Genomic DNA, 24,687 nt, shown 5'->3' with positions numbered 1-24,687 from the left:
CTCCCAGTTCCCCCCTTCGCCTCCCGGCCCCCTACAACCCCCCCCTGCGCCCCCCTCCCCCGTCAATCTCACACACACAAGACATGGATACAACATCGCCACTCACTCTCTCTCTCTGTATCAGACAACCCTGTCACACACACACACACCCACTGATGCAGGATCCCAGTTCCCCCCCTCGCCCCCTCCCCCTGTCAATCTCACACAAAACCAAAATACAATAAAATAACAAACAAAACATAAAATGATATTAGACATAATACAACAATGTCAATTATTCATTAGCATGACAATACATTTATCCTAACAATTCTTTACAAAACATTAATGGCAGAAGGTCATTACCTTGCTAGCGCCCGTTTCATTTCAGTCAGAAACGGGCCTTTTTTCCTAGTTTATAAATATGTTAAAAAGCAGCGGTCCCAGAACAGACCCCTGGGGAACCCCAATAACTACTTCTCCTTTGAGAATACCGACCATTTAACCTTACTCTCTGTTTTCTATTTTTTAACCAGTTTTTAATCCACAATAGGACACTTCCTCCTATCCCATGACTTTCCAATTTCCTCTGGAGTCTTTCATGAGGTACTTTGTCAAACACCTTTTGAAAATCCAGTTACACAATTTCGACCGGCTCACCTTTATCAACATGTATGTTAACCCCTTGAAAGAAATGTAATAGATTGGTGAGGCAAGATTTCCCTTCACTAAATCCATGTTGGCTTTGTTTCATTAATCCATGCTTTTGAATATGCTCAGTAATTTTGTTCTTTATAATAGTCTCTATCGGAGGTCACGTGATGCCTGCTACTTGAGAAGACACGGGAAGACGAGGCTCCGCGCCTACCCACCCTAAAATTGCTATACAGCGGGTCAATACTCAATGACGAACAGCACATAAACCGATCCAAGTAGCGAGAAGTCGCGGGTGAAAGCTGAAGTAACGCCAAGGGCGGAATGCCCCCGAAATCACACAAAAAAACGACGACCTCCGAGAAACAAGAGCCAGGCAAGATGGCGGAACACCGAGCGGTACAGAGTATGCCTGCCGCGGTGAGTGCGGACTGGGCGCAGGAAATCTCTCGCTCGGTGTCAGCTGCTCTGGAGGACAAGCTAAATAAGTTACAGTCGGTGGTGGACGAAATCAATGAAAAATTTGACTCCCATGCGGCTCGGCTTACCGCTGTGGAGAACAGGATAGCTGCAAGGGAGGAAGAGGCCCAAACTGCCGCCACACAGCTGGAGGCACTCCAAAAAGAGCTGGCAGAGATGAAAGAGAGAGTTGAGGAGCAGGAAAATCGCTCCCGACGGAACAACTTGCGGGTAACTGGACTGCCTGAAACAGTGCTAGACAAAGACTTATACGATTTTTTCTCCAAATGGATACCTGACCACCTGGGCCTGGAAGAGAATCAGAGCCATTACGCATGCGACAGAGCCCACCGGATTGGGAACCGGGGAGACAATAATACCAGACCCCGCACAGCGATTGCGCACTTTGTGAACTGGCAGGCAAAGGAAAAGATACTGAAGGCTTCGAGAGGCAAGGAGGGATTACAATATGAAGGCCGCCGCTTATTGTTATTTAATGATTATTCGACGCGAGTGGCACTGCTGCGGAAAGCCATGACACCTACCTGCACTGCACTCTACAAGAGGGGGGTACGATTTGCCCTGATATACCCAGCTAAATTGAAAATTTGGACCGATGGAAAGACTATTATTCTCAATGATGCAGCTACAGCAAAAGAATATATGAACAAACTTCATCTGCTGGACATGTCGAGGCCTAAGGATCCAGAGTAAAACGACCAGGTGGAGCTGAAAGAGTAGAAGCGCTACTTGTTTGGTGTTGTTTTTACGTTAGAGGATATGAACTTAATGCACTCCAATGACACTGAAAAGAAAGGAAAGAGCTGGGTTTGAGCATCTCTCCCATCTTCAGCAAGATTGGAAGACATGGCGGTGGGAAGGAAACCCGCGATGAGCACGTGCAACATGTCACAGGGAGAGGTGAAAACATCATAGATAACTCATAAAATGAACAGCCTTTCTTAGTCAAGCTGGTCGGACATAGACTTAAAAATGGAGCTGGGCAGTTATAGTGCCTTTAGGACGCTATGGACTGTCGTGAATATACCTGTAATAAGCAATGGGTAACTATCTGTGTAACATAGTTATTGGAAGGGTGGGGGAGGGGGACTTCGGATGTCCTCGGGTTGGATTGAGTAGGTGAAGGATGTGGGGGAAGAATATGGCAAAAGGGAGGGAGGGACGAAGGGGGGGGGAAGGGGAGGGGGGGGTGTGCGAGAGTGTGAATGAAGATGAAATGGAAGGAGGAGGGGAAGAGAAGGAAAGGATAAGAATTGGAAGAAGGGCTTCGGTGAAGGGGGATACATGGAAAAAGGGAGCCCAGGGATATGAAGGGATTCAGGTGAATAAAGGGAAGAAGCAGAAGATATATAGGAAATATATTTGGAATGATGGTACAATCAAAACCTTGCGTGACGGGCAGGGTATAACACACAATGAACTGGGTTATTATGCACACCTGTTGTTAGTATGGGAAGCTTGAAAATTATTACGCTTAATGTGGATGGTTTACATTCACCTATTAAAAGAACCAAGATTCTCTCATGGTTGAAGAAAGAAAAAGCTGACATTGCATACCTACAAGAAACCCATCTCACGGCTTCAGAACATCAAAAGCTGAAACGGGGATGGGTTGGAGAGGTTGGATATTCAGCATATAACTCCAGACAGAGAGGAGTAGCAATTTTAATTCATAAACAAATCTCATTTCACTGTCATAAAGTGATCCAAGATAAAGAGGGTAGATATGTGTTAGTTATGGGGGAACTATGGGGACAGCAAATTCTTTTCTGTAACATATATGGACCCAATGTATACTCCCATAGATTCTTCTCTGATCTTGTGGCTAGAGTGATTCCTTACTCCAATTATCAGATTATATTGGGAGGGGACTTTAACATAGTAGCAGACCCCACTAATGACTGCAAACCCAGGAAAATGAGGGTGCGGAGCTGGGAAGATAAGGGAATACCTTTTGTGATGTCTCAGTTGGGGCTGGTAGACATTTGGCGACTTCTGCACCCTCAGGATGGGGAATATACATTTTACTCACACCCACATAAGATATACTCGAGACTAGATTATTTACTGGTGGCGCCCTCTTTGGTCCCAAAGATTGTAAAAGCAGAAATAGTGGATAGTGCACTTAGTGATCACTCGGCGGTTTCGGTGGCAGTTTCCTTTGCGGCGGAGCCGGGCGAGAGGGTGTGGCGGCTTCCCCCCTACCTTTACCAGGATAAAGAGTTTAGAGAATTTCTGCGTCTTCAATGGTTAGAATATCATTCACATAACAACACATCAGAAGTTAGTGCTAGCACGTACTGGGAAGCATCTAAAGCAGTTATGAGGGGATACATCATTGCATATATGGCGGGTAAGAAGAAGCAAAGAGAGGCAGATTTACTGCGGCTCTCGCAGGAATACCATCATGTAAGGAGGGCACATATGCAGACTATAAGTGACACACACAAGATACAATTGACCCAACTCAAAAAACAAATTGATGACATATTGCATGCGAGAGCAGAGAGGGACATATACTATCAGCGGTTTAAATTATTCAAATGGGGTAGTAAAGCAGGAAGGCTGTTAGCAAATCTTGTGAGGCCTCCACGGAAAAAGCAATTAATCTTATCTATAAAGAACGACCGGGGAGAGGTATTCACTACCGAGGCCCAAATTATGCAACAGTTTACCCAATATTATAGCTCTCTATATAAGGAGCGGGAATATGACCCTGTTCAATCGGCAGCCTTTTTTCAAGGGTTGCAGTTACCAACACTGACAGTAGAGCAATTGGACCTTTTAAATGGGCCCGTAACAGAGAAAGAAATACGGTCCAGCATAAAAGGGTTGAAACTTACAAAGGCACCGGGACCAGATGGGTTTGGCCCTGAATACTATAGAATATTGAGTGACCTGGTGGCATTGCCACTAAAAGCATGGTTTAATGGTATTGTGGGAGAGGGCCTGAATATACAACATAATGAGGCACATGTGGTGTTGCTGCCAAAACCCGGTAAAGATGTGGAACAGGTGGGCTCATACCGACCAATATCTTTATTAAACCAAGATATAAAGATCTTAGCGGCTACCTTGGCTAGGCGTTTGAACCAAGTGCTACCCGAACTCATTCATGAAGACCAAGTGGGCTTTGTGCCGGGTCGTCATGGTTCCATGAATATAATGCGAGCCTTGATGGCCATCCACAAATTCCGAGGAGAAGGGGGCCTAGAAGTTATAACTGGGCTTGATATGGAGAAGGCCTTTGATAGCATATCTTGGCGATACCTATTCGAGACCCTGGGACACTTTGGGATATCGGGTCCAGTGGTGACTTGGATTGAGGCTCTCTATAGAAACCCCATGGCCCGGTTAATGGTAAATGGGAAGCTTACTGAGCGGTTTTCTCTGGGCAGAGGCACCAGACAGGGATGCCCCCTGTCTCCAATCCTTTTTCTATTAGCAACTGAACCATTGGCCATAAGAATTCGTAGTACAACGCAGATACGGGGGATCCAAGTACGAAACAAGGAGCTCAGGCTTAACTTATTTGCTGATGATATTCTTCTATACTTAGCAAATGGACCCAGAGATCTGCCCCGGGCACTGGGGTTAATTAGAGAGTTTGGAGATATATCGGGCCTGAGAGTGAACTGTGCTAAGTCAGAGCTACTCCCGTTGTCGGGAATAGAAGGAGATCCTGGGATGGAGGGATTACCCATAACACCAGTTAAAGGGGCAATGAGATACTTGGGGGTCTTCCTTAGTACTAATGCAAAAACCTTTTATAGAAAAAATGTAATTAACCAGATAGAGAACATAAGGCAACTGTGCGGTAAATGGAAAGACCTACCACTCTCCTTGATGGGCAGGGTAACTCTGGTCAAAATGATCCTCCTCCCAAAAATTCTTTACCCTCTACAGGCAGCACCTATATGGGTGTTAAGGAAAGAGGAGCGATTGTTTCGATCAATTATCAGGAACTTTGTCTGGAGAGGAAAAGGGGCAAGGATAAGTCAGGTTAAACTCTCCCTTAGGAGAGAGAGGGGTGGATTGGGTCTACCAGACCTTCGCATGTATAATGTTGCAGCGCTAATGCGCTTTATATATGAAGGAATCATAGGCCAGCAGAGATATTTACCAGAGCGGGGGATGGAGATCTGGAGCAGACCTTGGTCCTTTATTAACTTAATCCACGGGGGCCCTAGTGGTGACATAAATATTACTGATAGGAGAGAACTGTTGGAGCCCATGCGGAGAGCTTGGGGGTGGTGGAGGAAGCGCCAACAGAGAACACCAGAGGTCTCACCTTTCATGAACCTGGTGGGTAATGCAGCATTCCCACCTGGAATGGGTAGAACTGCATTTGGCACCTGGAGGGACAATGGGTGCAGGATCTTGGGCCAATTACTGGAAAACGACACAGACACTTTTGACACATTTGACCGGGTGAAGGAAAAATGGGAACTGACGAATAAAAACTTGTTACAATACCTTCAGGTCAGACATTACTGGACTACCATAAGAACAAAACACGGGGAGGCGTGGACGTGGGGTCAATTAAACAAAATCCTACTCAAAATTCCATATCAGTTAAATAGTTTGTCGACATGGTATAAGGTGTTAAATGAACATAGACGGGAAGAGGAAATGGGGATATTGATAGCCAAATGGAACGAAGAATTGGGCACTACTTATACTGAGCAAACATTTCAGAAATTGTTCACGACCCTATACGGCATGGTCAAGGCAGCTGACTTGCAGGAGACGCAATACAAGATATTACATAGGGCATACATATCCAGGGCAAAAGGGGCAAGGATAGGACTATGGACTGATGAGCGATGTATTAAATGCCAGGGGACGGAGGGGACGCTGCTGCACTCTTTCCTGGAATGCCCGGCTCTGGTACTGTGGAATGAAGCTATACAGCTGCTTAATAAGGTGGTGCAGAAAACATTAGACTGGGACTATGCCACTTTACTGCTTGGAGAACAGTCACTCTTAGTTGGGCAGGGATTGACTCAGCCACACAGGAGGCTGGTATATGTCTCCCTCCTGCTGGTTAAAAAAACAATATTGCAGTTTTGGGGTGTCGAGGAGGGTGCACTAGGAGTGGTATGGAAAATAAAAATGAGGGAAGTAGGCACACATGAGAAGCAAATTTACTCCAAGGCTAATAAACCAGAGACTCGCAAGTATGCCACGTTGTGGGAAGAATGTCTACAATTACTCACCTGAAGATGGAGGGGATACTGGGAGAAGGAGCATGCAGGGATGAATGGGGGAGGGGGGAGGGAGGGTGTGGAAGGTGAGAAGTAGAATGGAATATTTGATAGAATGTAAGGTAGGATGCTTGGGGGGATAAAGCAATAAAATGCACTACAGGTTGTGTAAAAGATTTTAGAATAGACATAAATGTTGAACGTAAGTTTGGACTGACGATTTTGAATTGTATACTGAGCAGAGTTGCTGTATTTTGTATTCACAACTTGTTGTTGCGTGAATAAAAATATATATAAAAAAAAAATAATAGTCTCTATCATTTTGCCCGGCACCAACATCAGGCTCACTGGTCTATAATTTCCCAGATCACTTCTGGAACCTTTTTAAAAAATCGGCATTACATTGGCCACCCTCCAATCTTCCAGAACCACGATTGATTTTAAAGATAAATTACATATTACTAATAGTTCCGCAAGTTCATTTTTCAATTCTATCAGTACTCTGGGATGAATACCATCCGGTCCAGGAGATTTGCTACTCTTCAATTTGTCAAACTGCCCCATTACATCCTCCAGGTTTATAGCGATTTCATTCAGTTTCTCCGATTCATCAGCATTGAATACCATTTCTGGCACCAGTATCTCTCCCAAATCTTCCTCGGTGAAGACCGAAGCAAAGAATTCATTTAATCTCTACGCCTGATGTAAATTTTTGACCATCGCAGCTGCTCTTCTAAGTTTTATTTTCTCTGTTTATTTTATCATAGTCTCCTTTTTGAAAGTTAAACGATAATGTATTCGATTTCCTGTGTATACTTACTCCAAAGCTCATATCAAATCTGATCATATTATATCACTATTATCAAGCGGCCCCAGCACCATTACCTCCCACACCAGATCATGTGCTCTACTATGGATTAGGTCTAGAATTTTTCCTTCTCTTATCGGCTCCTGTACCAGCTGTTCCATAAAGCAGTCCTTGATTTTGTTAAGGAATTTTACCTACCTAGCATGCCCCAATGTTACATTTACCCAGTTAATATCGGGGTAATGGAAATCACCCATTATTATTGTGTTGCCCAGTTTATTAGCCTCCCTAATTTCCGACAACATTTCTACATCCATCTGTTCTAAGAGTGATTTTTGATAAATATCTCTCGTTTGAAGAGAAAGTCCTGGCTGTAGTTGAAAAACTTCAAACTTTGTTAAATATCACTGCAAGACTGATATTTAGATCATCTAAATATGACAGTTACCCCTTTGTTGGTGCAGTTACATTGGCTGCCAATATAGGCACAAATTGTTTTTAAGCTTTGCTTTCTTGTATTTTTGATAGTTCATGGTGAAGTGCCTGCATATATATGTTAGGCTTAATTAGATTATCTTCTAGGAATGTCTTTCCAGGTTCCAAGTGTTTTCTAATTTTACAATATCTGGATCCAAAAAGGATGGTTTATAAAAAGGTTTTTGCTAGTATATTTGCATATTTGACAGCTAGCCATTGGAATGATTTACCAATCGATATTAGAAGGCAATCTGATTATAAAGGTTTTCGAAAGTTATTGAAAACATTCTTATTTAGAAAGTTTTTAAATACATAGTGATTGGTTTGTATAGACTAGGCTTGGGCAGACTAGATGGACCATGCAGGTCTTTTTCTGCCATCATCTACTATGTTACTATGTTACTATACATGTTTTTTTGTATAATTCCTGGAGAAGTTCCAGTTTTTCTTATTGTGAGCCACACTGAACCTTGACGGTATGTGTGGGATATAAGTGTCATGTCATGTAATGTACTATTCATATAATGTTGCTTAAGACTTTATACAGTTGTGTCCTCTTGAAAACAGACCTGATTATTTTTACTGGTAATATAGGCTGCTGGTTACTTAAGCCGCATATATCTCTCAGGAGCTGGTGGTTGCTCCTTTCCTTGTATGTTCACTCTCTATTGTTTATGTAACTCAGTGTAGGTGTCAACACAGCTTTTTGTACCAAGCTTCTATAACTTGCTTCAGGATTGCTATTTTGTAAATGGGGTATTTAAAAAAAACAACATACAGAAATCTCATCAAACTTGCCAAACTCCAACGTTCCATATCTGTCTATAGGTGGGCGAATGTACTCGCAGTATTCGTTATTCTTCACCATCTCCAGCTGCCGTACACAGCACACATATGCTAGGCGGGTCTGAATCTCTGCCATGTTCAGTACCTATGAGGCCATGTATACAAATCAAGATGTCACTGCAAAGCATTATCAAATTTAGAATGAACAAAATGCATTTCAAAATTCAAGATCGTCCTTTAAAGTGAGTAAGGACATACTTTTGGGCACTGCTGATTCCTGACAAACTCACTTCAACTCACTTCAGTCCTGGAAGTTCTTCCAGTTGGTTAAAAAATGAGGCCCCAAATTTCTATCTATGAGCATTATATGATGTCCTTCTATTCTACTACCCCAGTTTCACATTAGGAATTGGTTAACTTCAATGTTTATTTATTTTATTTTTGTTTATTTATTGGGATTTATTAACTACCTTTATGAAGAAATTCACCCAAGGCGATGTACAGCAGGTACAGTTTAACAAAAAATTTACAATTTTGTTAACAGCATAACTATAGTAAATTGACCAAATATAAGCACAAATATAATCAATGAGATAAACTTCAAAATGGCAAATTGAACCTAGCAATAGGACTAACATGAAACAGTATCAGAAATATACACATTTAACAGCATTGTAGGTAGACTTCCGGTTGAGTAATGGTTGAGTGAGGACGGAAGTCTGAGAGCTCCTGCTTACCCAGATCTACTCTGCAGTTATTCATCAGCATTGCTTGCCTATTGCCCTGGACTAGGCTTCTTCTGCTACCTTAATACCACAACTCTGCTTTGGCACAGCTTTGGTGGCTGGATGGCCTCCAAACTCACTAAAAATGAGCATGAGAAGGGCCAAGCGACCAATACCAAAATGGCGGAGGAGAGCGCACTTTCACCACCATCGCCGAGCTCCGCATGGGCAGTGGAAATAATCGTAGAGGTGAATGCTGCCATGGAATCTTCTATGGGGAAACAATTTCAGCAAATCTTGGACAAACTGGATTACATGGAAACCAATTTTACTGTTTAGTATAAAGTTGTCTGTTTTTGCAGATCAGACAACTTTGTATGTAACATTCCTTATTTATGATCTAGTAGGGCAATTAGCTAGCTTGTGTCTTCTTGGTTTTCTCACAGACCATAGACGGCTTGCTTAGCCCTAGTAATGGGCCATAAACTTTAACAAACACAGGGACATTTTCAGTGAAGGACAAGTATGAGTGATAAGTATTCGAGGGAAGGAGGTTACAAAGAACAAATGATGAATAATTGAGAAAAATACCAAAGAAACAGAATTATGTGAAGGTGACCTTAGAGGTCAGAGTTGAAGAATACCAAATAAGTAAGAGAGAAAATATAAGGCATTAAGTGATTGGACAAAATTAAGCTTCAGTATTCTGGCTATGCTCATTTTGTACGAGTGAGAGTCTGATAGCTTCCAAAGGAAAAAGAGAGAGAGAGAGAGATAGAGAGATTTAATTTTCCTTATACTGAAATTTGGACTGATATAAATAAGAATTATGTTTAATTTCTTTATTGATTTTTCATAATAAACAAAGATTACAAATCTTTGAAAGATAGACCAACTGTAAATTAACAATACAACTATGTAGAACTGTAAAAAGAAAAGAATAGAGTATCCAGTGGTGTGCTGGTAAATTTTTAACAACAGGCTCTCTCCCTGGTCCACCTCTGCGCCCCCCCCCCGTCCACCTCTGCGCCCCCGCCAAAAAAAAAAAACATTTGCAGAGCTGGCTATACCCAGGGAGGGAGCTTGCTTTCAAACAATCCTTACATCCAAATTTACCTTCTTTTAATGTAAAAAAAAATCCTTTATCCTCCATCTTTTAAGACACTGCCTACCTGCTGGATAGTGATGGCACAAGGAAAGCAAGTGAAGACTAACTCAAAATAACCTGGCTGTTCCTTAGATGGGCACCCGTATTACGATATTGAAGATGCGACCATACGATGACTCTGCGGTTATGCTCCACTAATAAGTTAAAAGATTAACTGGATTTCTTGAAAGGATTATATAAACTTAGGATGCAGGACTAGGGACACACACATACAGGTATTTAGCCAATATCATAATTCTTCATGTACAGCCACAAAACAACCTTTTACGGTGGATAGTGTTCACAATGAGCTCCTTTTATTATCGACCAGATAGAGACAAGAGTTTTCAGTTTTGACACAGTATAATTTATCACAAGAACAAAATATAAGAAAACCAATGGGCTGCATTAGGGGCTTATGGCCCATTTATGTTTAAACAAAAGAAATCTGCAAGAAACAAAATATTTTTATTTTGACTAATAAAACCACTTGCCCCTGAAACATGTTCAAAACAGAATAATCCATTTGTGTATCTAAAAGGTAAACTTCTACAAAACAGATTAAGATCTGATTCCATGTGCCCCAATGAAAGGAGAGTTTAATTCTACTTCCATTTAATTTCAATATATTCCATTATCATCTTTATAACACAAGGCTTCCCAAGGTAGATTACAACAACAGTTAAGATGAACCCATCAGGAAATATGATATCCTCACTGAAATTTGGCCATCTGTATTGTATACAGACAGTGTATTTATTATTATTTTTTTTTTTTAGTGTAGAAAAATGAGCACAAAATACAAAGTTTAAGATTACTATTTCTACCAGCTATAATAATTTTTTAAAGATGTTTTAGTGATATTCAATTGTTATTTCATGATATTTATATTATATGGCAAGCTTTCAAATAAATAAAAAATCTGTCCAATAAGTAAAAAAAAAACCGAAACAAAAACTTTTGTCCTCCACCTTTTAAGGCACTGCCTAACAGCTTTAGACTTGTTACAGATGGACCAAGAATTAAAAAAAAAAAAACGAGAATGTGGATGCAGCAGATCGTAGGTTTGATTGCTTTGTTTGGTTCACTAGAGGACAGCTGTGGGGGGGGGGGGGGGGGAGTGAAAACAAAGATTAAACAAATTGGTTTCCTTTCTTACCCTGGAGTAGATCGGCTGCCTCCTTGGTCCCGACAGTGTCCTTTGCCTGCCTGCAAGTAAGTAAGGATCCGGTCGAACTGCGGCGGGGGATGGGGGGGGGAGGTTGAAGGACGGAGGCAGGGAGAGGGAGCAGATACAGAGGGAAGAAACAAAGTTCAATGCATGGGGCAGTGGGAAGGGCAGCAGCAGGGGACAGAGAATCAGGAACTCGGACGGACGATGCACACGAACCTCTTAGAGGCCTGCAGTGCAGCACGAGGACAGAGGCAGGGTTGCCACACACCACGCATGCACCAATATCAGGTGACAGCTGGTGTGTTTGGGCATGTGTGCCTCCAGCCTCCTGCTGCAATTTGTGGGGAAAAAAACCCCATTCAAGTCGCAGCTGAGAGCAGAACAACCGGCTCTCTAAATTGTTCAAAAATTAACAACCGGCTCTGCAGAACCGGTGAGAGCCGGCTCCAGCACACCACTGAGAGTATCAATACATGCATTGAAAAAATTAAGTTGCTATTATAGTCCACAATATAGGAGAAATCCAAGGCTATTTACCAAAGGAAGTTGGCTTTTAAATAAGAAATACAAATAATAATAAAAGGAGTAGGTGGTTATCCTTTTTAACAATTCCGGCTAATATCTAATCTATTGGGCTGCATCCTTGTTGTCTTGCAATTCTAAAAATTTACATAACTGTTCTGGATAGAAAATGTATCTAGTGTTTTTAAAATAAATCAAACATTTACAAGGGAACCTCAGTTGGAAGGAAACATTAAGCCGCATGGCTCTCTGTTTTAAGTCCAGAAATTTCTTCCTTCGTTGCTGTGTCCAGCGAGAAATATCCGGAAAAATCAAAACTTTGGCACCCAAAAACTGAGGTTGAATGTTTTTTAAAGTATAAACGAAGCAAGGAGTCTTTATCCTGCAAAAATACAAAGGTAACTATTACAGTTGCTCTTGTTTTGATTTCTTCATTAGATTGTTCAAGGAAACCTGTTAAATCCAGTGTTTCTACTGGAACTTCTTGTTGGATAGGAACTCCTTGTGAAGAATTCTGATATACTTTCTTGTCTCCAATGTAGAATATTTTTTGTAATGGCGGAAGAGATTGCTCTGGGTACATAAAAATCTCTTTAAGAAATCTGTTAAACATCTCTCTAGGCGAAGTATAATTTATTTGAGGAACATTTAATATACGGAGGTTTAAATTCCTGGATGAATTCTCCAGGTTTTCAATCTTCCTATATATCATTAGTCGATCCCCGGCCATTTGTGCTTGTTGTTCCTTCACTTTAACTAAGTCCCCTTCTAAAGATTTTTGCTTAGTAGAAATAGTATCTAGGTTTTCTTTCAAACTTTTAATTTGCTTCACATTATTCAGTGAGACAGTAATAAATGTGGTACTTATCTTGTGCAGTACTTCAAGTGCAGCCCATATAGAGTCCAAAGTTATTTCTGGAGGCTTCACCAAAGGTTGTAAAACCATGGCGGAGAGTAAGGCTTCCTCCCCGGTGTCAGCTATCCGGGTCCCCTCTGTTGATGAATGTTCTCCTGCCATGGTAGGCGAGCTTTTCCTTCCACCAAATGACCTGCTGACACCACTTCCTTCAACGGGGTCTGCCGCCCCTTTGAGTTGCTCTCTCCTGCGCACGGTACTCTGGCTCCGTCTGTACGTGGCGGTGGAGGGGTAGCCGGTCCCAATGGACTAAGCGAACAATCGCTCTCCAGACCGGGGCTCTTCCCTGCCTCGGTCACGGATTCGCCCGATGGTGTGGAAACCAAAAACGCAGAAACGTAAGTCTGTCGCGAAGAGGAGGGTTCCAGCCTTGGGAGGAGAGATCCCTTCGGCTTACCCTTTCTCTTCGGCATGCTCACAATAGGAAAAAAGTAAGTTTAAGTTTGTTCTGAGGAGGAGCGTTCCACTCCTGCGTCCATCTTGGCTCTCTCCCTTGATATAAATAAGAATTAAATTTTCTGTAATACTGGGATAAAAGAAATTGTAACCATTTATTTACTCTAATAAATTTTAGCATTATTATAAAAGAGAAAAACTGAACTCTAAAGAGTTTTTCCTTTGCCAGAAGGGCTTTTTTTCAGTCTCTTCTGTTCAGCTCCCCCCTTTTAGAGGCAAGAAGGGAGTGCCCTATACATTACTAACCTTACTAAGGATGTTCAGCTGATACAACAGCGGGTCAGCGACATCAAGGATACAGTATGGGCACTAAACTACAGAGCTTGGAGAATAAGCTAGATGAGCTGGAGAATCGCTCACGGAGGAATAACCTCCACTTGACTGGTCTGCCTGAGTCCTCCCAGAGTCTGACTTGCGGGTGTTTTTGGAGACATAGAGGGGCATTTTCGAAAGGACGTCCAAGTCTGAATTTGGACGTCCTCACAAAGACGTCCAAAATCAGGTAGATATAATAGAAAAATAGTATAGACATCTTTAGAAATTCCAAAATCGCACCGCGAAACATCCAAATCAGAGACGTCCAAAGTAAAATAAAAAGGCTGTCTTTCTCGCAGGACTGCTGAAAGACGTCCATCTTACAGAACTGCTGAAGGGCGTCCATAAGGCAAATGTTGCCAACTACAAACATTCACTGTACTTGTGGGAGATCTAGGCACTCCAAATGTAAGAAACGCTCATATTTTACATTGTATATATGAAGACATTCGCATACTTGATAATGATCCATATAAGGCCCCGCACGTGAAGACGGTCCATGTGTGATGGTCGTTCACGTGCCGACCGACCACATATGGGCCAGGGCGTCCACGTACTGACCAGAATGTCCACGTGCTGAGCCGTCCATATATGGAGCTGTGCATGTAACGTCCATACGTGTTGGACGCCCATATAAGGTGATGCACGTTTCACAACGTTTATTCACTGAGAAACATGGCTCTGAGAAGAGAACCTAATTTTAGTGTGCCAGAAACCATGTGCCTAGTGCAGCTTTGCTTGAGGCACAGAAGGTGCCTGTTCATGCACCACCACCACCTGCCTCCGAGGACCATCTCCATTAGAGCATGGATTCTAATAATGGATACTCTGGAAAGGTAACTGTTTGGGAATGCCCCCCCTCCCAGCACTGGACATGGGCTATCAGGTCCCCCTCCAGTAGCACCAACTGTAGTCTGCATTCAAGTGTAATCAGTGATATGTGCACATGCACATCCATTAATAGAAATGGTACTCTCTGTCCTCATGTCCACCTCAATGAAATCACTTGTACCAATGTAATGTTGTTGTCCCCCCCAATCAGTGTTGTGTGTCTCTCCAATTTGGCTTCCAAATGAATTTGTGTTATGAAGGCAAGAAGGGCCATCCCCTGACTCCTGGTGTACAAACTTGTATCTTGCAGAAGATATGGCATAAGGAGGGACCTGGGGTCTCTAAGGCGCAGGTTCCAGAGGATAAGGAGGGAGAGCCCTGAAACAATTAGGAGAGTGCGACAGCACCTCAGGGCTCGACGTATTATAATGTAGTCATTTGTAAATGTATTTATTAATGCAAATTTCATGTACAATATCATTTTCCATGTGGCTTATAGGCCTATAGTAAGTCATAACACCTCTGTCCCACATCAAGGCCTGAGGTTGCAGCTACCCTCCCATGAGTGTGGCTGCAACTTCCAACTAACCTCCTATGAGATAATGAGATGACATGCAAAGGAATGGGTGACATTGCAACAGCTATAGCAGGGAAGGGTGCCTCACTTCTGTGTCCCACTTTCTGGGGTGGATACTGTTTCATGGTATTCCTGCCTGAGGTCCTGCTCTTAGTGGATGTCATAGCATGATTTTAAAGTAATGTAAAGAAATAGAGCTTCCACCCCTTCCCCCAAAAAAGAAACTGGTCATCCAACCATAGTCACAACTCAAAATGCTAACATGCTGCTGAGGAATGAGTGTGCCCTGCCAACACATCTTGTGTACTCCTTTTTCAGACCAGCTTCCAGGGTTCCCTGTCATGTCTTCTCATGCATCTCACACCACAGGTGTATAGCCCAGGGCTCACCACTGACCATAGGCGTAGTTTGACTGTTTCATTTGGGGGGGGGGGGGGGGGGGGCAAAGGATGGGGCGGAGCATATTAGCATATTCATTTGCATATATACATATGCAAATGAATATGCTAATATGGAGGAAGGAATTGAAATTTACAGACAAAATATCACAGATGCACATTTCAAAAAGCTGACATATTTCAGTTAATAAATTCTGAATAAAATACTTTTTTCTACCTTTGTTGTCTGATCATTTAGTTTCTCTATTCGCAAATGATATGTATGCTTAATTTGCAGTTCCCTCTCTTTCAAGCATCCCCTCCTCTGCAGTTTGGCAGCTGGCCTCTCTCTCAACTGTCCTCCAATTGTCCAGCAGCTCATCCTTCTCCCTCTCACCTCCTGATTCTGCAGGCCTTCTCTCTCTCAACCCCCCCCCCCCCCAGCCTTGTGATTCAGCTCATTCAACCTCCCTAGTCCAACAGCTTCTCCCCTTTCACCCCCCCCCCCCACTGATCTGGCAGCTTCCCTCTCTCTGACCCCCTCCAATTCGACAGTTCTCCTCTCTCTCAACCCCCCAGGTGCCTGTAATCCAGCAGCTCCCCCTATCTCAATCACTCCCAGCCTGTGTGATCCAGCAGTTCCCCCTCTCTTAACCCCTCCTGCCCCTGTGATTCAGTGGCTCCCTCTCTCAAACAACCCCCCCCCCCCCATTCCAATAACTCTCCTCTCTCTCAAGCCTCCCCACCAGCACTTGCAATCCAGCAGCTCCCTCTCTCTCAAATACTCCATCCATCGACCAGCTTCCTTCTCTCTCACCCGCACCAATACGGCAGCTCTCCTCTCCACCCCCCAACCCATCTACTTTTAAATAAATGCTTCTCTTCTCTAGCAGCGGCAAATGGACAAGCATAAAAACAGCAAGCGCAGCCAGGCTCAAGTACTCCGTCCTTCACTTTCTGAATCCTGACCTCTCAGCGTCCCGCCCGAAAGGAAATGACATCAGAGGAAGGCGGGATGCTGAGAGGTCAGGATTCAGAAAGCGAAGGATGGAGTACTTGAGCCTGGCTGCGCTTGCTTGCTGTTTTTACACTTGCCTGTTCGCCGCTGCGGGAAAGAAGATTAAGTTGTTTTCGTCGTCTTCGTCGTTTGGGGGGGCATTGCCCCCCCTCGCCCCCCCCCCAGTCTACGCCCATGCCACTGACCACACTTTTCCCTATCCCTGTCTCATGCCAGCCAGATCCTGCACTATGCAAGCTATGTTGAATGTGCTGATCTCGAGGATAATCCTTTTACATACACAGGGCAGCAGTGGCAGCAGCAGGGGGAGGAGGAGGCAGTGGCAGCAGCACCGGTGGAGGAGAAGGAGGTGGCAGCGGTGGTGGAAGGGCGCCAGTGTGGGGAATGGGAGGTACCCAATGTGGCAGACCTCTGGCAGGATATACCTCCCCTTGAGGGGGATGAAGAGGAGGGGGAGATGCACCCCCCATCCCTATCAACACCATCACCAGAATGCTGCTGTACTGCACCTCCTGCAGCAACTGGTTCATACAAAAAAACAGTTGCTGCAGGAGGTGGCAGTGATACGGCAGGCAAACAAGTAGCACTTTGGGGCACAGAGGCAGCTCGTGGTGCTGCTTGTAAACCTGTTGCAAAGGGCCATGGAGGGAGGAGGACAAAGCCCTCATTGAGAGAATGTAAAAATATATATATATTTGTATATAGTTCTGTTTTTTTTTTGTTAAATACAGATGTTTGATATTTTTCAGATAACAGGGTATGTGTCTCTACTTTGTGCATTACATATTATCAAATGCTGGGGTTGATGTGAGAGGAGGCAGCAATCTGGGTTGCATGACAGGTCAACTGTGACAGAGAAACTTTGGTCCAAAACACAGAGCAGCTGGAGATGTCCACCCATAATAGAAATTAGGACGCCCAAATCGGCAGAGCAGCTGGGGATGTTTATGGATTTAGCCCATAATCGAAATTAGGACGTCCATCCCGCTCTTACATGGACGTCCTTGGGACAGTATTTAAATATCCTCAGTATTTTCGAATTTTTGGATACCATTGTCAGAATGGCCCCAAAACAGGCACCCACCCACAAGGGTAATTTCAGTGAACCTGAAATCGAACTGCTGGTGCAAGAAATAGAAAAAAGGAACACACATCTCTTTGCTCCCAGGGGCCAGAGGCTGGCTGATTCAACAAAGGGGAGAGAATGGGAGGCAGTGAGGGACCGGGTCAACGCAGTCTCCCACTGCAGCAGGGATGTAGAAGACTGCAAGCGCAAGTGGTGCCAGCTGAAGCGCGATGTGAGGCAGAAGGCTGGTGCCAACCCCCCCAGCAGATGACACTGCTACCTTGATCCCCCCACAGAGTGCATCGTTCATGGGCTCTTGCCCCAGGAGGGGATCCACGGCATTGGGTCCCAGGACACATCAGCACAGCCTGAGAGCTCAGGTAAGTTGACCATTAGGAAGCTGGGGTATCTGTTGTGCTGCACTACACTCTGTTTTCCACAAGTGAGGGGCAGTGTGGAGCTCCTAAGTAGGGGAAGGGGTGAGAACACCACATGTAATACAAATCACTATTCATTACAGACCAAGACACAGGGAGTAGGCAGGTGGAGGGTGGAGAGGGTTTCCAGCTATGTGTGTGTAGGTTACCGCTGTTTCACAGCTTTGGGGGCCTTCCCCACTCCTTCCTCTTTTCCCATCACCAAACTGTGCATATCTGCTTTCCACACCTCCGTGCTGTAGCCACTATGTCCTCTGCACTCCTTCCACAGTTCTATGTCTACCCACCTGCCTATGTGGCTCTCTTGCACATCAGTCTCTGAAGTGCACTGCGCTCCTCATCTCCAGCTCTGTACTATATACAATGACATCTGTGGGTTGCCTGCCAATCCCATTCCTCACCATCTGTTTGCTGGGTCTTCACATGTGGGGCTGAGGCAGCCTGGGCAGAGAAATTATATTTGTTAATTCTGTTTAAAGTTTGGTTCAGTCCTGTAAAGTGGAAGAATGTCATCTGGGTTTAATTGCTCAGAAGTCTAGCTTTTGCTAGACTCGAGGTTAGAAAGGTCAGAGAGAAATGAAACTTTCTTTGTCCTGTTTTGAGTGACGGATGGTTAAGGCTAGTTCATATTTACCACATCTGGATACCATTATAAGCAAGGCATACTGGACAGTTTCGCAGGCAGATTAAAGGATTAGGCTAATGCTGTCTAGAAGGAGATAGTGTAGGTTTAAATAATTCTAGATGAGTTAGAATTTGTTTTATAAGGAATTCTGATTTCTGCTTATTTTAGAATATGTTTTATTCTGTGTAATTAATAAGTTCTATTTCTATGTAGAATATCTTTTCAATTCAGTGTTACATCAGTGGCTGACTTTTCAAGTGAGATTGTCTGCAGTTTAAGAGGTCATCATCTGGTTTGAATTATCCACAGTCCTAGCTAGTTCTGTGTAGGAAGCTAGGTGAAAGAGGTCAGGAAACGTCTTCTCCTTGATTAATTATAGCTAAATGTAGGCCTGGTATTCTGAAAGTAATAACAAATCATGTCTGTGTGCCATTAAGCAAGATTGGCCCCTTGACCCCTTAATGAGTGCCAGAGTCCAGTTAGCAGTTTAAGCTATGACTGGGAATATGAGAAATAATAATAAAATGCAAGAGATAGGTGCCACATTGTCTAGTTTGAGAGGCCCCAGGTCATAGGTCAGTTTAGGAAATATCTTAAACCTACTGTATGTAACTGATATTTTGGAGTAAATGTATAGAGATAATTAGTTCAAGACAGGGTAATCAATCTATTCTTTACCATCTGGTGAGAAAAGGGGGCTAGAGAGGTGTAGGACCCTATATAACTGAGAGCAGAGGCAGCTTACGTTAGAGGACAGACAGGAGACGCAGGATCCAGAGAGCTGAGAAAGAGAAGAAGAGACCTAGTGCTGATGTCCTACTTTGTTTGCTGGCAAATAAAGAAGACTTCTCTCTCATTCTGGTGTGTGGTGTTTGACTTCTGAAGTACCACAGATTCTGCTAACAACAGTGGTAATTCCTGCAACAGGGCTATGTATATGAATGCTGCAAAACAAAAGTGAGTTATTTTGACCAACACACTTCCTCCCCTTTTACTATGCAGGTGGTGACAGCCAGTCAGATGCAGAAGCTGGCCCTAGTGGCCACCAGCCCCAGCACACTGAAGAGCAGACAGAGCAGCAAACCAGTGGGCCTGGAGGTGTGACTGCATAAGAAACCATGCAGGAACACTCACATGGGGTGGAACCACAGGACACAGCAGCAGCAGAGGCTCTCCCTCCCTCACCCACAGCCTTTGCCGATGTTGGCACAGAGGAAGAAGAGGCAGAAGGGGGATCACATCCTGAGCAGAGGCCATCCAGCCAGAGAAGGCAGCTGCTGCACCATGCAACCCAATTGCTGGGCCACAATGTGCAGCTCGAACATTACCAGAGCCAGTAATTGGAGCTGCAAAAGGAAGCGATACAGGCCCAATGGGAAGCGGTACAGAGCCAATGGGAAGCAGTACAGCAGCTCCAACGGCTAGAGCAGAGCATCGAGGGCCTACGGCATGACCTCCAAGCACACACTACAGCCCTGATGCAGCAACAAGTGCCGTCTCCTTCCATCAGTGCACAGCAACCACCGGCAAAGAAGAGGAGGTTGGGATCCTCAGCCCCCCCCCCAGTCACTGGTACAGCTGCCACCACACCAGCTCCCCTTCTGGGTCCTGTGCCCAGGTTGCAGGGCACAACACAGACCACAAGGTGGCCAGACTTCCAGAGGGCAGCCAAGGCAGCAGACTGCCTTGTTGAGACAGAGGACAGTGGGACCTCATCAGGGGAGGACTCTCAACAGAGTTCCCCAGCAGCACCGACAGCTGGACTGCCACCAGCTGCTCAGGAACACGGTAGGAGGGGTAGGAGGGGACAGGGGTGGGGAAAGTAGACAAGGGTGTATGTGATGGGACATGCTGGGAGATGGGGGAGTATGGAGGTGGTAGGGGTAGGGATGGGGGGGTGCTGGGAGGTAGGAGTGTTGGAAGGAGGGGTATATGCAGAGAGCGGGTGATGGTGATGGGAGGGGGTGGTGGTTGTGGTGGTGTGTAACTAGTATGTGCTAGCAATAAATGTTTACTTAGTCTTTGCCTGGCTCGGACCCCCAGCTGGTGGGCACTCTGCTCTGTGGAGGGGCTCCTCATCCTCTTGATCTGGAGCCTGCTGCTCTGGTTGCTATGGCTCTTCAGGTAGGGTCTGTCCTCTGTGCAGGGCCAAATTTTGTAGCATGCAGCAGACCATAAAGATCTTAGCCACCTTTTGGGGGCTGTACAGGAGCTCCCCTCAAGAATGATGAAGACATTGGAACCTGTTTTTAAGTTGTCCAAAGGTGCGCTCTATGATGCCACGTGTGGTCCAATGTCTGCTGTTATAGTTCTCCTCTGGCCCTGTTTGTGGGTGCACTATGGGGGTCATGAGCCAACTCCACTGTGGGTAATCTCTGTCACCTTTGGGGAGAAGCAGGATGAGAAAGATGAGTGCGTATTGTTTGCAGCGGGTACCTTGTGGAGGTGGGATGGAAATAGTGGGTTGTGGAGTGAGCTGGAGAGAGACAGTGCTGAGGGTTGCCCGGTGGAGGAGGTATAGTTTTGGCAGATCCATGCTGTACTTACCTAGGAGCCATCTGCCGGTGATCCCCCCTCAGTCAAACCTGCGGAAGATTCCGGAGTGCTGCAATATGTAGGCGTCATGGGTTGAACCTGGGTATCAGGCACACATGTCTAGAATCTCCCCCTGGGCGTCACACGCATATTGAGTGAGTGGAATGCTTTCCTGTTCCTCTCGTGCCCGGGGGGGGGGGGGGGGGGAGGGGTCTGAGTGTGACATGTGTGCAGTCAATGACGCCTATGTCCGAGGGGAAGCGAGCTACAGCATAGAAGTCAGCCATGCTGTTCTGCAGGGCCTGGGGGGTGGTGGGGAAGGTGATGTACTCTGAGGTGTAGGTAAGAAAGGCATCAAGGAACTGGGTGAGGCAGTTAGAAATGGAAGGCTGGGTGAGGCCCGTGTTCACAGCTAGCACAGACTGGAAATTCCCAGTGGCCAAAAAAGAGAGAGAAGCAGTGATCTTGAGGTGCACAGGGATGGGATTGTTCCTACGAGTCATGAGCTGCAGGAGGGGTTGGAGCTGCTCACAAAGGTGCTGAATGGCAGCCCTGTCAAAGCGGTACCTAGTGAGACACTGCAGGTCAGAAAGGTCTAGGAAACTGCTACGGGGCCTGAAAACTCTGGAGTGTGAGTAGCTCCTGCGGCGCCTCTCCTCTTCCTCCAATGTGTGAGCCACCTGCAAGGCCGCTGAGAGGGGGGGGGGGCAGGGGGGACAAAATTCCCCGGGCCCGGCCTGAAATGGGGGCCTGAGCTGGCGGCACTGCGCTCATAATTGCTGGGTGTTCAGTGGCGCCGCAGTGGTGGAGCAGGCAGAAGGCTGCAGCAAATGGTTTCCTTTGGATGACCCATTGATGAGCTGCGCGCCGACACTACCGCTTCAGTCCTCCTCCCTCCGCTCCTCCTCTCATCTTCTTTCCTCCTGCCTCAGTCAGTCTCTCTGGTATGTGCGTGCCGCATGGGTGGCGTGGGCAGCCTGGGTGGTCTCTACCCTATCTGCATGCGCACAGTGACGATGCGTTTCCTGACTCCTGAGTGGCTCCTCAGTGTGTGGCTGCGCTGCGGCGGGCTAGTGCCTGCTGCTCCTCAAATCCATCCGGTTGCGTCGTGGATTGTCGCTTGGCGATCTGGCCCCGGGCTGTTGAGACAATGTATGTGACTGAGTGAGTCAGTCAGTGTACTGTAGACAGTGAAGTCAGTATAGCTGCCTAGAGCGGTGCAGGGCTGCTGGGCTTGCCTGGAAAATTGGATTAATTTATAATCCATTCTGCTGCAGATGGTGATCTCCCTCTCTCAGTCCCACTCGCAAGTCGCCTCACAACCCACCAAGTCTCCTCCTTGAGTCCCTGCTAGGCCAGGTGGAGCAGGAGGACACAACAACACAGGTCACAGGAGGACAGGAGACAGCAGACAAACCAGAATTGTTTTCTTTGTAAGGTAATTCATTTTCCAGTGTCTAAGTATTCTATATTTATATATTTATTTGTTGCATTTGTATCCCACATTTTCCCACATATTTGTAGGCTCAATGTGGCTTACATAGTACCGGAAGGCGTTTGGTGGCTCCGGTGAGAACATTACAAAGTGATATTGTGGGAGGATAGAGTTCCTGTGGTAAAGTATATTAAATTATATAAATATTATCAAAATTTTGACTTTTGACATGTGTGGTGCACCTGGGGGTTTAAGATGGTTTGCCCTGGACCCAGCTTTGTCTCTCGGCGGCCCTGGCCACCTGTGCATTTAGTGCCTCAATTTCCCCACACTACAGGTGCAATGCAGTGACACCAGTGCTCACCTCTCCCTACCAACCTGGTGAAACCCACCCCCAACAAACACAAGCTGACACTCTCCCACCAACGACAAACAATGCAGTCTCACACAGCACAGCCAAACTGCAAGCACTCTCTCACCTACTACTCACTCTCCTGCCACACCCTCTAGCCACTCACTCTCCAAGCAGCAACCCACCATCTTCAAAACACACATGCAACAGCAGCACACAGGACAAAGAGACAAACACAGACAACAAACAGGTAAGAGAATGAAATGTGAACTTGGGGACAGTGAATGGAAAGGGATGGGGAGACAGAGGAAGGAGTAGTAGTGTCTGGGGTTGGGGGCTAGAAGGGGTAGGGAAAGCTGAAAAGGTAAAACACAAAAGAGGCAGGTGAGTACCTGTTACCTTTGTCTGTGTGCCCTAGTCAGAACGTATTCACCCTCACCTGCCTCTTTTGTGTTTTACCTTTTCAGCTTTCCCTACCCCTTCTAGCCCCCAACCCCAGACACTACTACTCCTTCCTCTGTCTCCCCATCCCCTGCCCCATCCCTTTCCATTCACTGTCCCCAAGTTCACATTTCATTCCCTTACCTGTTACCTTTGTCTGTGTGCCCTAGTCAGAACGTATTCACCCTCAACAACTCTCAGCTTTCTCTCCAAACAACGATTCCGCCATCTCCAACTCCACAAAATTGCTAATGGGTCTAAAGACGACTTACCCCTTACCCTAAAAGGTCTAACTAAGGACGTCCATGTTCCCGCCAATGCAAAAGCATTTCGCTATCCGTTATACATTGGAGACGTCCATCTTGTAACGCCGCCCAAAACACGCCTCTAACACGCCCCCTGTGGAGACGTCCATAAATGGACGTCCTTATGCGCAGGACGTCTTTACAGCCTTGTTTTGATTATTGGATTTGGACGACTTTCTTTCGCAAGGACATCCATGTGCCTTTTATGTTGCTTTTTGGACATCCTTCTCTTTCGAAAATGAGCCTGATAGACACCAGACTTGCTCTCCCTCTGGAGTGACAACGGCCCGTTAATGATTGAAAGAGCCCATCATTTAGGGCAACGCCGTGATTCAACTGCAAAACCCTGAGTGGTTATTTTTAAACTGCTCAGAAAGTGGATATTTTGTGGGCGATTCATGGTGGAACGCAACTGACCTATGAGGGTACATCTATTCTTTGCTTTCAGGACTACTCAGCAGCTGTTTCCTCAGTGATGAAAGTTTTTGCCTCCATTTACACTAATTTGATAAAGCACCATATCTGCTTTACTTTGATTTATCCTGCAAAGTTATGGATTTTCCATAACGGAGTGACACCCTCCTTTGACTCTGCTTCAGAGGTGACACAGTTTGTGGATCAACTTGCATCTTCTTCCCCTCACTGATTCAAGGGGTTTATCTGACGAGCTCATGGCCTCAGCTATCTGTCACAGTGTTCCGGAATGGAGTGAGCCCTTGTGCTGATCCGAAGGTCAGCAGTGAGAATTCCCAACGCTTTACCCGCGGCTACCACTGGTCCCCAGCAGTTGAGCCTCTGGGTTCAGGTGGCCAGCAGGACTTGGAAGTGGGAGGAGAGCAGGACTCAGGAGATTATAGAGATGGGCAACAAATCAGCAGAGGTGAGGCTCAGGCACAGAGTCAGGGCAGACAGCAACCCAGTCGAAGTCAGGTCCAGGCACAGAGTCAGGGCAGGCAGCAATCCAGTAAAAGTCAGGTCCAGGCACAGAGTCAAAACCAGGTAAAACAGGAGTAATCACAACAGGAACACACCAGATACCAGG

The 24,687-nt window shown here is 45.4% G+C and overlaps 1 protein-coding gene across 1 annotated transcript in view; it reads right to left on the bottom strand.

Annotated features, from left to right (window-relative positions):
* The window catches only part of PNPLA7 (patatin like phospholipase domain containing 7), a 2,530,065-nt gene that overhangs the window by 153,973 nt on the left and 2,351,405 nt on the right, over window positions 1-24,687 (bottom strand). Inside the window, exon 33 of the mRNA XM_030206608.1 lies at window positions 8,384-8,536. Coding sequence (XP_030062468.1) covers window positions 8,384-8,536 — 153 coding nt within the window. The remainder of the gene's footprint in view (window positions 1-8,383; window positions 8,537-24,687) is intronic.

This window comes from Microcaecilia unicolor, chromosome 6 (genome assembly GCF_901765095.1).
Source record: "Microcaecilia unicolor chromosome 6, aMicUni1.1, whole genome shotgun sequence".
Taxonomy (NCBI): Eukaryota; Metazoa; Chordata; class Amphibia; order Gymnophiona; family Siphonopidae; genus Microcaecilia; species Microcaecilia unicolor.
The sequence above is the reverse complement of the archived record's forward strand: the minus strand, read 5'-3'. Positions and strand labels throughout refer to the sequence as shown.